Source organism: Dendrobates tinctorius, unplaced genomic scaffold, assembly GCF_039654945.1.
Source record: "Dendrobates tinctorius isolate UK_male_01 unplaced genomic scaffold, ASM3965494v1 ptg000199l, whole genome shotgun sequence".
Taxonomy (NCBI): domain Eukaryota; kingdom Metazoa; phylum Chordata; class Amphibia; order Anura; family Dendrobatidae; genus Dendrobates; species Dendrobates tinctorius.
This window is the reverse complement of record NW_027361866.1, coordinates 3,122,088-3,139,014: the sequence shown is the minus strand read 5'-3', so window position 1 is coordinate 3,139,014 and position 16,927 is coordinate 3,122,088. Positions and strand designations below refer to the sequence as shown.

Here is a 16,927-nt window from a genome sequence, read left to right as displayed (position 1 = left end):
CCCCTTTCCGACTTATGACGTACTATCCCGTCCAGGTGACCCGGGCCTGTATGATCATAGACGGGATGGTACGTCATCGCTGATTCTCACAGCTGACACCCAGCACTAAGTGCCAGGAGCCCGTCACTTTAACCCCCGGAACACTTTGATAAAACATGATCACAGCATTCCGATAGCAGGCAGAGGGGCTGTCAGCTGTGACAGCCCCTCTGCCTTTGGATCGGAGACCCCGCGGCATGACGGGGGGTCATGACATCCGGGTCTCCAGGCCTGAGAGACTTCCTGTCATGCTCAGTGATGACCAGGAAGTCTCTCAAGTCAGTGTATTGAAGCTGCAGCGCTGACAGCTTCTAAAGCATGCAGATCTGCATGGTATAGAAGCGATCAGCCTGCACAGAATGAGTGTCTCATAGTGGAACAAAGTGTAAAAGTAAGAATTTAAATTATTATTTTTTAAATAATTGTAAAAATATTTTTTAAAAATAATAAAATATCAATATTTATTCCATCATTAAGTCAATATTTGAATTAAAAAAATCTAAACAATTAAAGTATGCATATTTAGTATTGCCACATCCGTAATGACACAACTTATAAAACTGTCCAACTGGTTAACCCCTTTAGTGAACACCATTTAAGAAAAAAAAAACAAGGCACAAAAACAATGCTTTATCATACCTCCGAGCAAAACGTGGAATAACACGCGATCAAAAAGACGGAAATAAATAAACATGGTACTGCTGAAAACGTCATCTTGTCCCACAAAAAACAAGCTGCCATACAGCTCCATCACCAGAAAAATTCAAAAGTTATTGCTCTCAGAATAAAGCGGTGCAAAAATGATAATTTTTTTCTATAAAATAGATTTTATTGTATAAAAGAGCCAAAACATAAAAAAAATAAATGAGGTATCGCTGTAGTCGTATTGACCCAAAGAATAAAACTACTTTATCAATTTTACCACACGCCCCCAACAGAAATTCATGAATTGCTGTTTTTTGTTTATTCTGCCTCACAAAAATCGGAATAAAAAGCGATCAAAAATGTCATATGCCCGAAAATGGTACCAATAAAAACATCAACCCGTCCCACACAAAGACCTCACATGACTCTGTGGGCCAAAATATGGAAAAATTACAGCTCTCAAAATGTGGTGATGCAAAAACTAATTTTTGCAATAAAAAGCATCCTTTAGTGTGTGACAGCTGCCAAACATAAAAACGCGCTATAAATAGTAAATCAAACCCCCCGTTATCACCCGCTTAGTTAGGAAAAAATAAAATAAAAAAAATTATTTATTTCCATTTTCCCATTAGGGTTAGGGCTAAACTTAGGGTTAGGGCTAAAGTCAAGGCTGTGGTTAGGGTTAGGGTTGTGTTAGGGTTAGGTTTTTGGTTAGGGTTATGGCTAGGGTTGGGATTAGGGTTAGGGGTGTGTTGGGGTTAGGGTTGGAGTTATAATTGGGGGGTTTCCACTGTTTAGGCACATCAGGGGGCTCTCCAAACGTGACATGGTGTCTGATCTCAATTCCAGCTAATTTTGCATTGAAAAGTCAAATGGCGCTCCTTCCCTTCCAAGTTCTGCCATGCACCCAAACAGTGGTTTACCTGCATATTTGGGGTATCAGTATTCTCAGGAAAAATTGTACAACAACGTTTGGGGTCCAATTCTCCTGTTACCCTTTGTAAAATAAAATAAATTGGATTTGAATTAATTTTTCTGTGAAAAAAAGTTAAATGTTCTTTTTTTTAAACATTCCAAAAATTCCTGTGAAGCACCTGAAGGGTTAATAAACTTCTTGAATGTGGTTTTGGGCACCTTGAGGGGTGAAGTTTTTAGAATGTTGTCACTTCTGGGTATTTTCTATGATATAGACCCCTCAAAGTGACTTCAAATGTGATGTGGTCCCTAAAAAAAATGGTGTTGTAAAAATGAGAAATTTTAACCTTTATAACTTCCTAACAGAAAAAAATTTTGGTTCCAAAATTGTGCTGGCGTAAAGTAGACATGTGGGAAATGTTATTTATTAACTATTTTGTGTGAAATATTTCTCTGTTTTAAGGGCATGAAAATTCAAATTTGGAAAATTGCAAAATTTTCTAAATTTTCACCAAATTTCCATTTTTTCACAAATAAACGCAAGTCATATCAAAGAAATTTTAACACTGTCATGAAGTACAATATGTCACGAAAAAAATGGCAGAATCACCAGGATCCATGGAAGCATTCCAGAGTTATTACTTCATAAAGGGACAGTGGTCATAATTGTAAAAATTGGCCTGGTCATTAACATGCAAACCACCCTTGTGGGTAAAGGGGTTAAAGGGAATTTGACAGTAGGATCAACCCCCCCCCTAAACCATCTATCTGGGCATGTAGGTCATATGAAATTGAATAAAATAACACCTTGATATCTGCAATCCAACAACTTCTTCCAGATAAAGCCACTTCTTTCTTATATGTAACTGACCTGTAAAGATTTATCGGCTGGATATAGATATCACTGAGAATCTGTCTCCAGAGATTACTTTAAATGAAAGCGGGTGTTACCAGCGTGAGACATGTAATGACTGACACTCATAATGACAAACAGCTCTACAGTAAGGTCACAGGTAACACAGTACAGCAGACCTAACACATTGCAGCAAAGCTAACACTCTAATGAGTTCACATGTGTTTTACTAACATATTTGCATTACAGGTGTCCTCTCAAAGTTCAGTGCATAAAGAACCCTGTACATCTGATCCCTGGAATCATTGGTGGTGGCCATGCCCAGTGCCTGGCGCACTCATGTAGTCATGGGCCCATGGTGATGAATGTGCGCGGGCAACATATTACTGTTCCCTCATGGCTGTATGGTCAGTGGCTCACCCCATGATGGTGGTGTTGAGAGGAAACTGGAGAGGCAACAGGGGATTTTGTTTTGCAGGGTAGTACCTATGTTAGTTTGAGGGCTCGGTCGCACGGCCCTATTTTCAGCTCAACTGATGTCAATGAAAACAAATGAACAGAACTCGGACAATATTATTCAATGGAGCAGTCTGTTTTTGTTCATTGACCAAATCTGTGTGTGAAGAAAATCCCAGTTTGCACTAATTTCTTCCATATATCGGATGAGACTCACCCTTTTCAAGTCTATCCCTATGCAAAATTAGTAATAATAAAAGGAAATCGAATGCTATATGGAGCCACAGTCTAGCATCTGATTGTCACAGATACATTACAATTCTGTAACAAAGGAAACTGTAAATGGTCCTGTAAATGAATTGTAGCTGCTGTAAAAAAGATTATATATGGACTGCACAAGGTTGACAAGGGAGAAAAAAAAATGCCTGAGTTTTCTGAGTTTTTTTATGGTTGTGTGAACCTACCATGACAGGAAACTGGCAAGACCTTACAGGCCACCGTAGGTGACAGACCCTGACAATTACTTGGCCTGATGTTATCATGGTAGCCACCAACACTACACAATCATGATCGTGGGGTTCTAATGAGGATAAAAAGGGAGATTCCTCTCTTTAATAACCATGCAGATGCCACAGTCAATATTTACAGCAGCATATAAGGGGTTAAATGGCTGTGATCAGCGCTAGCATGGATCGCAGCCATTGCACCAGGGTGTCAGCTGTAATACACAGCTGACGCTCGCTTCTACTAAAGATGGCTCTGCTTCTCAGTTTCGCTCTGTACATGTGCTGCGGTTTTCTAGACCTCATTGTCTGCTGCGCCGCACATGTACAGCAGATATCGGGAAGTCATTAACCCATTAAGCACCCACAGACCTCACAATGTTATTTCACATATTCATTGTTGTATTCCAAAAGTTATAACATTTTTAGTTTTCACTCATTGCAGCCATATGAGGACCTGCTCTTTGCTATCTAAGATATTGCTTTTTATTGATTATAATTTATAAATCTTTTTTTTAGGAAATGCAGACAATAACAGTAATTCTGCAATCTTTTTGTTTTTTAAGAATTTAGCATTAAGGCATTCACCACACATTACAAATTACATTTCTAACTGAAATAAATATGTATTCTGCATGGAAACACAATTAGGACAGAACCAAATGTCTAGTTATTTTTATAGATTTTATTTTGTTTGTTTTTGCACAATTTTTTTTTTTTATACGTGATTTTTATGTCTCCATTTTCTAACAGCCATTTCCTTTTAATTTTTCCATTCATAGCGCTGATTGGGGCTTGTTTTTGTGCAGGGTTGCATGATATTTTTATTGATATCATTTTGGGCTGTATATTACATTTTAGTCCAGTCTTTGTTAGAGGAGCTGAACAAAACAAACAAAACATAATGCTCCTGCTTAGTTCAATTTATGAGTCAAATTGCTCAGATAATTGCAAACACAGAGATACTAATTAGGTCCCCCTTTTTCTACTTTTTATTTGTTTGCATATGAAAACATTTTATATAGAGAAAAAAAAATTTTTTTTGGGGGGTGGGGGCATTCGATTATTTTTTTTTACGTCTGTGAATTGCAGCAGTGGTACATTTTAGTCTTTCTCTCAGGATCTTGTCAGTGATTCCCAGCTTGACAGCATCACAAGATGTGGCATGAGAAGGAGATGGCATCCTAAAACAAGCAAAAACATACATAGTTATAAGATGGTGCTTTAATGTGGACTGCTAGAGTACTGGACCAACCCTTTTCTAGATTATGATGTTGGAAGTCCCACCCCATAGACAGAGCAAAGCCGGAAAGAAGCCCCCGCCATGTAGATGTGACCACTCTGTGCCGGGAAAGAACGGCCCGGGCACAACAGACAGGTAACCTGCAATTACCTGCCTGTTAGTGCTTAGGTACATTTTTTGTTTTTAATAAAGTCTCGGATATCTCCTTTAGCCTTAAAACAGTAAAATAATTATTTCTTAGGCCTTGTTCACAAGTTCAGTATTTTACATCAGTATTTATAAGTCAAAGCAAGGAATGGGTGAAAAATACAGAAGTGGTGACGTGTTTCAATTATACTTTTCCTCTGACTGGTTCACCACTGATTTGGCTTACAAATACTGATGTAAAATCCTGCACATGTGAATGTACCCTAAGGGTATGTATGCAAATTGAGTATTTGCAGTAGATTTTTCTGCATCAAAACCATGAGTTTTGGCAAGAAAAATACCTTTTAAAATATGAGCGTTTTTGACACTTTTTTAGCGTTTTAGGCTCTGTTCTCGCTATAAGTTTTTGATGCTGCAAAATTTCTGCGCCTAGGTTACTTACGTTTTTTCATTGCAATTTTGACTGCGTTTTGTTAACATGAGTCTTTATTGTGTTTTTGTCTCTGTCTCTTTTTGTCTCTTTTTGGTGTGTCATGCTTTAAATAAAGCTACTTTGTTTTTGATACGTCCTGGTGTTTGGCTTTGACAAAACTTTAGTGACATACTTAGGTGTGGATTGCATGTGTTTTCAACGTGTTTCTGCCACGGAAACTAATGCAAGTTTATGAGGAAAATACGCACAGAAGACTCAATAGAAATTGACATGCTGCGGATTTGAAACACGCATCGCATGTCAGTTTATGCTGAGTAAAAAAAGAAGCCCAACGAGCAGGAGATTCACACACGTGGTCAAAATTGTTGGTACCCCTTGTTTAATGACAGAAAAACCCACAATAGTGACAGAAATAACTTGAAACTGACAAAAGTAATAAAAACTAAAATGTGTGAAAATGAACAATTGAAAGTCACACATTGCTTTTCATCCATGCCTCCACAGAATTTAAAAAAAAAATAATAAAACTCATGAAATAGGCCTGGACAGAAATTATGGTACCCTTAACTTAATATTTTGTTGCCCAACCTTTAGAGGCAATCACTGAAATCAAATGATTCCTGTAACTATCAATGAGACTTCTGCACCTCTCAACAGGTATTTTGGCCCACTCCTCAAGAGCAAACTGCTCCTGTTGTCTTGTATTTGAAGGTTACCTTTTTCAGATGGCATGTTTCAGCTCTTTCCAAAGATGCTCAGTAGGATTTAGGTCTGGGATCATAGAAGTGTGTTTTTCAGCTGTGTGTTTTGGGTCATTATCCTTTTGCAAGACCCATGACCTGTGACTGAGACCAAGCTTTCTGACACTGGGCAGCACATTTCTCTCGAGAATCCCTTGATAGTCTTGAGATTTCATTGTACCCTGCACAGATTCTAGACACCCTGTGCCAGATGCAGCAAAGCAGCCCTAGAACATACAGAGCCTCCTCCATGTTTCACAGTAGGGACAGTGTTCTTTTCTTGATATGCTTCATTTTTCCATCTGTGAATATTGAGCTGATGTGCCTTGCCAAAAAGTTCCTTTTTTGTCTCATCTGTCCATTGGACATTCTCCCAGAAGCTTTGTGGCTTGTCAACATGTAGTTTAGCAAATTCCAGTCTGGCTTTTTTATGATTTTTTTCAACAATGGTGTCCTCCTTGGTTGCCTCCCATGAAGTTCACTTTGGTTTGTGCAAAAATGGATGGTGCGATCTGACACTGATGTTCCTTGAGCTTGAAGTTCACCTTTAATCTGTTTACAAGTTTTTCTGGGCTCTTCTGTTACCATTCGTGTTGTCCATCTCTTTGATTTGTCATCAATTTTCCTCTACGGCCACGTCCAGGGAGGTTGGCTACAGTCCCATGGAGCTTAAATTTTTGAATAATATATGCAACTGTAGTCACAGGAACATCAATCTGCTTGGAGATGGTCTTATAGCTTTCACCTTCAACATGTTTGTTTATAATTTCATTAAGCAGAGTTAAGGGGGTTTTACACTAAGCGAGATCGCTAGTGATATCGCTCAAGCGTCACCGATATTGTGACGCGACAGCGATCACGCTAGCGATCTCGCTAAGTGTGAAATGTAGCGGCGACCGGACCCCCGTCGGCTATCGCTGATCGTGCTCGAATGTGCAGGTACATTTTTCCATCGCTGGCGTCCCGCTGTCCAGTAATTATCGTTGTGTTTGAAGCTTAAAAACGACGAGCGACGTCGATAGCGACGCATGGCTCAGCGACACAGGCGTGACTTACCGGCCACGCCTCCTCTGCCCTATTGGTCTTTACAGCGCTCACAATGTGCGAAATGTATCTGACAAAGGTATAAAAGACAACGCTGGAGCGCCTCATTCAACACTTTGTTCCCATGCATAGTGGATGTTAACCGGTTTGGCTTCAACGTTCCAGTGTGAGTCGCTACAGCGTTTATATTTAAACGGCTTTCACAACGCGGTTGCTTCGGCGTCCCTATTGCAATCGCTATTGCGCTTTTATAAGTGGATTCATTTTATTCATCAAAGAACAACTCTGTTTGCCAGGTATGTATTTCAATAGTACCATGCAAGGTGTTTTTTAGAGTAATACTTTTATTGATTATTGTGTTGGCTTTCTACAAATGAAGCTCTTGTTACCAAATCGTGTAATGATTTTATTTTATGTTGCAGTTTGTATATCATGAACGGCGCAGAGCGTGCTATTGTGGCTGCTGCTTTGGTGTTGGAGGCTGGTCGGCTACATGAAGAGGCACAGATGCAAGAGAGGCGGTCCAAAAGAAAGCGGCGCATGTGGACCAGAGAGTGGCTGGCGAAGAGGTCCGAATTCTCACACATGCAGCTCGTAAGAGAACTGCAGGAGAACAATCCTCAGGATTTCAAGAACTATCTGCGGATGTCAGAGGACTCTTTCAAATTTTTACTAGCCAGGGTGACACTATTGATTGAAAGGAGAAATACCAAAATGCGAGCTGCTGTGCCGGTAGACGAACGATTGACCGTGACGCTGAGATTCCTGGCCACCGGACGATCACTGAAAGATCTGCAATTTTCTTCTGACGTTTCTTTGTCACTGCTCAGCAGTTTGATTCCTGAAACATGCAATGCCATAGTTCAAAGCCTCAGGAGCTACATCCAGTTTCCAAAAACAGAGGTGGAGTGGAAAAATATTGCCTCTGATTTTCAGAGGCTTTGGCAGTTCCCAAACTGTTGGGGGGCTTTGGATGGTAAACATGTGAGGATCACCCAACCGCCGAACAGTGGATCCTATTTTTACAATTATAAGGGCTATTTTAGTGTAATCCTTATGGCCCTTGTTAATGCTAACTACGAGTTCATAAATGTTGATGTAGGCATGAACGGCAGGGTTTCAGATGGGGGAGTGTTAGAACATACACTTTTTGGAGAGCGATTGACCAATTGTGACCTGAACCTGCCTCCCAACACAGAGACAACCGGCAACCTCAACTTTGTTTTTGTCGGTGATGAAGCCTTCCCGCTGCATGCCAATCTGCTGAAACCGTACCCCCAAAAAAGTGTGACGGAGCAAACACGGATATTTAACTACCGTTTGTCAAGGGCACGAAGGGTTGTGGAGAATGCGTTTGGCATCATGGCCAGCCGCTTTCGGATTTTCCACACACCCATAAACCTAAAGTTGGAATCCATTGACTCGGTCGTTATGGCTTGTTGCGTGCTGCACAATTTTCTGCGGCGCCACGATGCGAATGATTACACTCCGCCTGCCTTTGTGGACTCTGTTGACACTACAAATGGTCAGGTTCTTCTTGGTGGGTGGCGCGACAATGATCCCGCAGTACCTGGACTTCAAGCACTGGCAAGGGGAAGAAACCGTGATGATGCAAAGGCCTGCAGGGACCAATACTGCCAATATTTTAATGGGCCTGGTGCTGTTACTTGGCAGCATCAAATCCAGACAGCAAAAGTGTTTATTTAACATGTTTATTTCATTCTTGTGTGATAAAAACAACAATAAATTCAAATATTTGCTACTTTACAAAGTGTTTCTGGTTTTTAAAAGAAAAAAAAAAAAAAAAAAAAAAAAAGGGAACATGGCCCTGCGACACAGTATCAGCACTGTAGCGATCCGTTAAGACGCCATTTTATAACCGCCCTTAAGTGGACGCTATAGCGTCACCGATAAGCGCGCAGTAGTACCATAACTTAAATTACGCAGTAGCGTCACCAAATGAGGCGCGAAAACGTCGTGACGTCACAACGTTCTTGTGGGCGTCCCTGCTGCGTAGTGAAAGCGAAACAGGAAGCAATGGCTGGTAGACAGAGAGCTACACCTTGGGGGGAGGCCGAAATGCGTTTCCTGGTACAGGAGATGGAGAGGCGCGATTATGCGTGTGGACAGGCGCATGCACACCCCATGAGACACAAGCGGGCTGTGTTGCGGAGGATCAGGCGAGGACTGTTACGCCGTTTCGGAGTTGAGCGCACCACAACGCAAATCAGGAAAAAACTGGCTGATCTGCGCTTTCGCTCAAGAGACCTCCTCACCAGCCTCCAACAACAAGTGCGGAGGGACCGAGGTGAGTGTTCCACATAGTATGTTTTAAACATATGTTATATTAGTTTTTAAATTTTTTTTTTTTTATTTACGACAGGGTTTACAGTGAAAAAAAAAAAAAAAAAATTACATTCGCACATGTGAAATTGCACAACTCAAATTGAAGTGGTATTGCGCTCAGTATTAATTTTTTCCAAACAGCGGCGCATGCAGCGGCCCCAGCCCCATCAGCACCTGCAGCACCAACAGCCCCCGCAGCACACGCAAGCCCGGCGGTGCAAGCATCTCCTGAAGCAGAGTCCGTAAGTGTTTAAAATACATTTGTTCATGTTATTAGTATTTTTATTGGGTTGAAAAATACAAGAAAAGGGGGGGGGGGAGAAGGAAGTCAAGGTTCACATAAGGCGAACGGAAAATAAAAACCAAAGTGTATTCCAGGGAGGAAACAAAAGCAAAAAGATTGTAACCAGACCTGATGGTAAAAATTTTTTTTAAAAAAATTTTATTAAAAGTTAGATACAAAAAAGATGCTTGTTGGAGAGACAGATAATAAAAAATTTTGCAAGAAGTATTCGCTTTCTATAATGTAGTATTACAATACCGTTTCATTTTTGGATGTTTTCACCGCTTTGGAAATGCTCAATGCACAATTTCCTATTTTTAGATACCAGAGCCCGGAAGGACCCCCTCGCCCCCCTCAACGCCTCAACCACAAATTGCTTCCTCCACTTCATCCCCAATAGGTGTGTTTTCTCCAGCATCACTCCGAGAAGCTGGAGCAGACTCGACCTCCGGTAATCAACTATCTTTTTTATGTTTGTTTGAAGCATGTGTGAAATGATAATTAGGGTAACAGTTGTTGACATAGTATATATATATATACATTTTCTTTTCTAGTACGTGTTGCCACTCGACGTGGAAGGGCTGTTATCTCCTCATCTGATGAGTCAGAGGCGGCACAAAAACGTAAGTGTTTGACCGCAAGAATGAACCGTATGCACCCATCTGCTGCCACTTAACACTATGGCCCCATATTGCGACCCATAGGATATGGCCCCATTTGCTACCACACCTACATTATGCTACCATATGCTGCTCCACATACTATGGCACCATATGCATGCACATTTACAAAACGCCCTAAACAATGTAAATTTCCTCAACAGAAATACCAACCTTACCTGAACTATTGGCAGCACACAGGAGGGCGATGTCTGCGTTACACCAACTCGGAGTGATGCTGGACCAATTTGTGGCAGCCCAACCGCTGGGTGAAAACATTTAATTTACTTTTGCGTTATATTTAAAGTTTTACCTTTTTTTATTTTTTTGTTAAAAAAATATATCTATGTCATGTTGACATATGTAAAACTAAAAAGGTTTGTTTAAAAATCTGTCATAAAAAAGGAATTAAAAAGCCAAAAAAAAAAAAAATTAAGAAACTGACACAGTCAGTAACTAAAACATTAAAAACATGTTATTTCGAAAAAACAATTCTACCTCTCATGTGGCTCCTTTTTTTGTCATCGTAACACATATAAAATAACTATTCTGAGATAACACACTTTTCAAGATGGAACACTACACGTACCAGGATAATTGCTGGCAATTAACAACACACCAGACTAGGAAACCTGCCTTTATCGCGTGGCAAACCACTTTGTCTCAGTCTACAAAGGACTTGAAATCGTGATCATGTGAAATGCAAAAATTTAAACTTTATTTCTTTTTTGGAAACAAACAATAAGGATAGAAAACTAATTTTTTTAATAAAACAAGTAAACATAAAAACTATAATTGAGTGTAAAAACAGTCAGAGTCATTCAGTTGCTGCCTTCCAGGATTTATGAATGGGGCAGACTGCAAATGTGGGGTTCCAAAGTTCATGCTCTGTATTGGCTGAATCATCCTTCTTGGCGTGCTGGTAACATGTTCTTGTGTCGTCGGCCAGGGTAAGTCTGAATAAGTTCTGTCACCGCTCATTAGTGTATCTTGCTGGCGTGGTAGATCTATATCTCCTGTACGCTCTGAGTATCAGGTTTATGTGTGAAAGGCAGGACGTTTACTTTCACTGTCACTTTATCATTATTGAATCGTCCTGTGAGCGAGGTAGCTTCCTCTATTTACTCATACTTATAAGGAAATTAGATTGTGAGCCCCATTGGGAAAGTGCCAATAATGTGTGTAAAGAATAGCGCTATATAACTGAGAAAAATAAATAAATGAAGAGTCAAGGGAGGAGTAATCCAGCAATGGTTGTGTTTTCTGTACTTTGTTTACATGATTTTTTATTATCCATTTTTTAAATTTAGCTCACTTAAAACAACCAATAATTTACAAAATTAAAACTAGCAATCTAGAACCATGAGTGGTAGGTCCAAGTGAAGAAAGATGTGAATGTGTCTGTATGGGTGGAAGAGGCAATGTTGAAATAACCCAACACTATTTTTCGAGGGAAATTACTACAAAGAACATAGATTGAACAAAAAATAAAATAACAAGCTACAACAAGGCGGCTGAGGTCCTATTGGAGATGGTGGTGGACGTGGTGGTATAGGTGGAAGAGGCGGACAAGGAGGTAGCCAATTTTTTTTTTTTATTTGGGGAGGAAGCCCCAAAATGAACCAAATAGCAAATAAGGATGAAGACTGGCTGGGTGAGGCTGTTATAGTTGTCTAATCATGGATAGGTATAGACAAGTCCTGTGGAATCCACACTTGGGTCATTTTAAGGAATGTTAGCTTCCCACATTGGTTGTGGACAGGCAAATGTGGCTGTGTGTGTTGACATCCCCTGCCATGCTAAGCACACGTTCATATAGTACACTTGCTTCAGGGCAGGCCAGCACCTCCAAGGTCAGGCCATGTTTCCAATTTAGAGACCCAGAAGTTAATTGGGGCAGACCCATCAGTTAGTAAAAATGTTTTAAATAATAAATAAATAATAAAGTAAAGGTACATCTTTGATGTTTTGCACAAAAATATTACATCGTTTTGATGCTCAAAAAGTTGACCTTCATGTGATAAAGCAATTTTTAATTAAATTGCAAATAAAACTATTATAGTGTTACTCAAGATGCACATAGACTGTTATTGGTATAATGTTAACATGTTGTGCTTCTTACCTCTTTCTTGGTGCTGACAACCTTTTAAAAACATCATCCTTACAGCAATTCTTTTTTACTGATTTTGGAGGCTGTGGATCTGCTAAAATGAAAAAGAAAAAAAGGCATGCTTTCATTAAGAAAATGTTGAACGTTTGTGTTTTAAGATATAAGTACTGTATATAACACTTTCACAAATGTTTAGTTAAAATCCCATGCTTAAGTGTTGCTACAGCCAAAAAAGCTGGTAGACCACTTTGTTATGCATGTCTGAAAAATATGAATACTGCCAGGATGGAGACCAGACAGAGTCCAAAATGATTGCCTAAGCTTCATTAATGAGAATTGATGAAAATTGCTCCATCTGTGCTCTTAGTGGAGAGCACTGTATGTGCGTGAAACAGCTTTACTTTTGTAAAAATGCCCATGGAACTAAATCATAGAATCATAGAATGTTAGAGTTGGAAAGGACCTTAATGGTCATCGTTTCCAACCCCCTGCTCAACGGAGCACAGGAATCACTAAACCATCTCAGACAGATGTCTGTTCAGCCTCTGTTTGAAAACTTCCATTTTTCGTGACAACCTGTTCCACTCATGGATCAGCCTCACTGTCAAAACGATTTTTCTAATATCTAATCTGTATCTTCTCCCTTTCAGTTTCATACCATTGCTTCTCGTGTTTTCATGTGCAAATGAAAATAAGGATGATCCCTCCACACTGTTACAGCCCTTGAGATATTTGTAGACAGCTATTAAGTCTTTTCTTAGTCTTCTTTTTTGCAAGCTAAACATTCCCAGATCCTTAACCGTTCCTCATAGGACAAACTTTACAGTCCGCTTACCATTCTGGTAGCTCTTCTCTGAACTCCAGTTTTTCAATGTCTTGTTTAAAATATGGTGCTCAGAACTGAACACAGTATTCCAGATGAGGCCTGATCAAGGAGGAGTAATTACTTCATGTGATCTAGACTCTATGTTTCTCTTAATACATCCTAGAACTGTATTTGCCTTTTTTGGTACTGCATCACACTGTTGATTCATGTGCGGTCTGTTATCTATTAGTATACCCAAGTCTTTTTGACATGTGCTGTTGCTTAGTTCTGTTCCTCCCATTCTATAGATGTAAAAAAAAAATTTCTTGCCCAGATGTAGAATCTTGCATTTCTCCCTACTAAATACCATTCTATTGGGGGCAGGGCCTAGCTCTTGATGTGAGAAGTCGGGTGGCTGTGCTTCTCTGCCGCCATTAGCCTCAATTATCCTGCACAGAGCCCGAACTAGCTAATTCCTTTACCGGGATCAAATGTCTGAAGGTCCCAGGAGTCAGGGGCGAGCTTCTGCCAAACTCAGAGAGACAGACATGGGCAGCAAAAGGCAGAAAGATGCCGGAGCCTGCAGCAGTGCCCCAGTCCAAGATGGCGCTGAGAGAGAGGAGGAGGCGGAAAGAAGAAACACAGCCTATGCACAGAAGCTGGAAGTCTCAGCCCGGCTGAACAGGTATGTGAGGGGCATGGAGACAGATGAAGAAGGAAATGGAGGGAGTGAGAAGCACAGAGATGAGGAGGAAGACGATGAGGAGATGCCTGTGCTGAATGCAGAGCTGGAGCAGCAGGAAGAGGGGGATGGTGAGATTGTGCAGGCAGCTGAAAGTGCAGATGTAGCAGAGCCCACCGTGCGGGATGTATTCCAAGCTGTCTTATACTGCAAGACTGCCTTAACTGCTCTGACAAAGCAGGTGAATTGCCTGAAAGAGGAAATGGGAGGCATAAAAACATCTATGCAGAAAGTTACAGCCAGATTAACTGAGGTGGAGGACAGAGTTGGTGTAGCAGAAGATCACTTAACCTCAGTGCAAAAGACACAACAACAGCACACTCAGAAGATCACGGTAGTAGCCAATAAAAATGATGACCTGGAAAACCGGTCACGTAGGAACAATTTGCGCATTGTGGGCATCCCTGAGAGAGCTGAGGGTGCTGACCCCACAGCCTTTATTGAAACCTGGCTGCTGGACAAGTTTGGTGCTGATAACTTGTCGAGAGTGTTTGCAGTGGAGCGTGCCCATCAGGTACCCATGAGACCCCCCGTGCCGGGAGATGGACCTCGCACGATGCTAGCCAGAATCCTGAATTGCAGAGACAGGGACACTATCTTACGAAAGGCTGGAAAGTTGACAGATCTTAACCTGGAGGGCAAGCGAATCGAAATATAAGCAGGATTACTCAGCCGAGGTGCAAAAGTTAAGACTGCGGTATGGCAAAGTGAAGAAACAGCTCCGCTCTTTGCAGTTGAAATACTCTACAATTTATCCTGCTAAATTAAGAGTGGAAGCTTTTGGAAAGGTCATTTTTTTCCTGTCACCGGTTGAGGCTGCTTCGTGGTTGGAGCGCAACCGGAGAATATTGAGAGAACATAATGGTAATATGACCTCATGACCCTGCTAGACTGATCAATGGACAGGGTCGTGGCGCTGCTTTACTCTGCAAAATAGGAGCGCAGAGGAGGGGGAGAACTCCCCACTGGGATCTATGTATTATGGTTAATTGTTTGACTAATGGTTCGGGTCTATGCATACTGTTGACAATATGGCGGAGAGGCTGCCAATGATGGAGGAGGACATGACGCATGTTGAAGTGCGGAATACTGAGACGTTGCTCAGGTTCTTTGAGTTCCCACTCTCACATTGGGGAGAGAGTGACAACTGCAAAAGGGGAAGGGTGGGGGGAGAGGAAGCGGACAGGGATGGGGGGAGGTGGGTGGGGCGGATTTGTAGGGAGATGGGGTTTTCATGCTGTTTGATCGGGTATGATGGGGACCACAATGTAATGATGTTACTTGATGATTATGGATTGTTCTTTCTAATGCTCAATGAGTAACTGTACTGTTCGGATGTTAAGTTGGAATGTACGTGGTATATCTGATAAGGTTAAGAGGGCGGCTGTTCTGAATCATATCAAATCCTGTGAACCTATGATCGCGTGCTTGCAGGAGACACATCTCACTAGAGACACTAAGCACTGGTTGTCAAGAGCCTGGATGCTAAAAACATATCATTCTACTTATTCCTCGTACTCCAGGGGGGTGTCAGTCCTAATACACAAAAACACACATTATGAAGAGCTGGAAGTGCATGTAGACAGTGAAGGGCAGTATGTATGGATTGCTTGCAGATTGTTCGGACACAAAATGATTTCAGTGGCTTTATATATCCCTCCACCTTACTCTAAAAAGAAACTACAAGCGGTACTGGAACTGACGGGCAGATGGGGGGAGACTCCATTGTTGATTATGGGAGATGTTAACAACACTATGAATGATTATTGGGATAAAGTACGACCGGCAGGTACGGAAGCTGGACAGGACAGGATGACTGCCTTTGGCACGTATGTAGGGGAACTTGGGCTGGTAGATCTGTGGAGAGTGCGAAATGAGGGTAAGAGGACTTTTTCATGTCATTCGGCAACACATGGAACATTGTCGAGGATAGACCTGGCTTTGGGGGATACCGCTATGGACGGGATGGTGGGGGAGGTGGAATACCTACAGAGGACTCTCTCGGATCATGGTCCTGTGGTGGTCATGCTTCTGGTGAGATCTGCTCAGGGTCAGAGGGGAGGTTGGCGTCTTCACCCGACGTGGCTTAAAGTGGTGGATATGGGTGGCATAACCAAAGAGCTAGAGCACTTCTTCCAAATGAATGAAGGGAGTACTGAGGCCACAACGGTATGGGATGCCATGAAGGCGTTTACGAGGGGACTTTTTATAAGTGAGATTGCGATGTGTAAGACCAAAACTAATTTGGCAGATCAACAAATAAAGGATGACCTGACAAGAGCGGAGGCAGACATGATTTTGGCGCCAACGAGTGAAGCTCACAATAGACTAAAATTGGCTCAGGAGGCAGTTGATAAACTGCACATGATGCAAGCTGAGAGGAAAAGGGCATTTCAGCAAGCCCAATTCTTTGAAGGAGAGAGAGTGGGTCACTTGTTGGCGGTGATATCTGCGGCACAGAGGGAGTCTTCCAGGGTGTATAAACTGAGAGATCGAACAGGGGCGACTCTGACAGACACAAAGGACATACTGGAGGTCTTCAAGGCATATTACATGGCACTGTACACTTTGAGAGCATGGGACACAGAGGGGGATGTGGAGAATTTTTTGGAAGGCATTTCACTACCTAAATTGTCTGAGGAAGATAGGTTGAGATTGGAAGAACTTGTGAGTGTGAAGGAGGTGGAATGTGCAATACTGTCTATGCCCAATAACAAATCACCGGGAGCTAATGGTCTACCTGGGGAGGTGTACAGGGAGTTAGTGGAACTGCTGGCTCCGAAATTGAAATCTGTGTTTGATGAGGCTTTAGTGACGGGGCACTGCCGAGATCAATGGAGGAAGCGGTGATAGTAGTTCTGCCGAAGGAGGGAAAAGATCCCATGGATGCGGAATCGTACAGGCCCATTTCGTTGTTGACAACGGATGTCAAAATACTCGCCAAGATCCTGGCCACCCGGCTCA

General features: G+C 41.6%; 1 protein-coding gene across 9 annotated transcripts in view; it reads right to left on the bottom strand.

Moving 5' to 3' along the window:
* LOC141056737 (uncharacterized) overlaps positions 1-16,927 on the bottom strand; it is a 347,515-nt gene that overhangs the window by 72,762 nt on the left and 257,826 nt on the right. For 5 of the 9 annotated variants that reach the window (XM_073553185.1, XM_073553183.1, XM_073553190.1 and 2 more), the window contains one exon: positions 12,429-12,510. In XM_073553185.1, the coding sequence (XP_073409286.1) occupies positions 12,429-12,510 (82 nt within the window). Of the gene's footprint in view, positions 1-4,076; positions 4,596-12,428; positions 12,511-16,927 lie in introns of those variants that run through there. The other 4 variants (XM_073553184.1, XM_073553191.1, XM_073553187.1 and 1 more) reach the window with 3 other exon arrangements.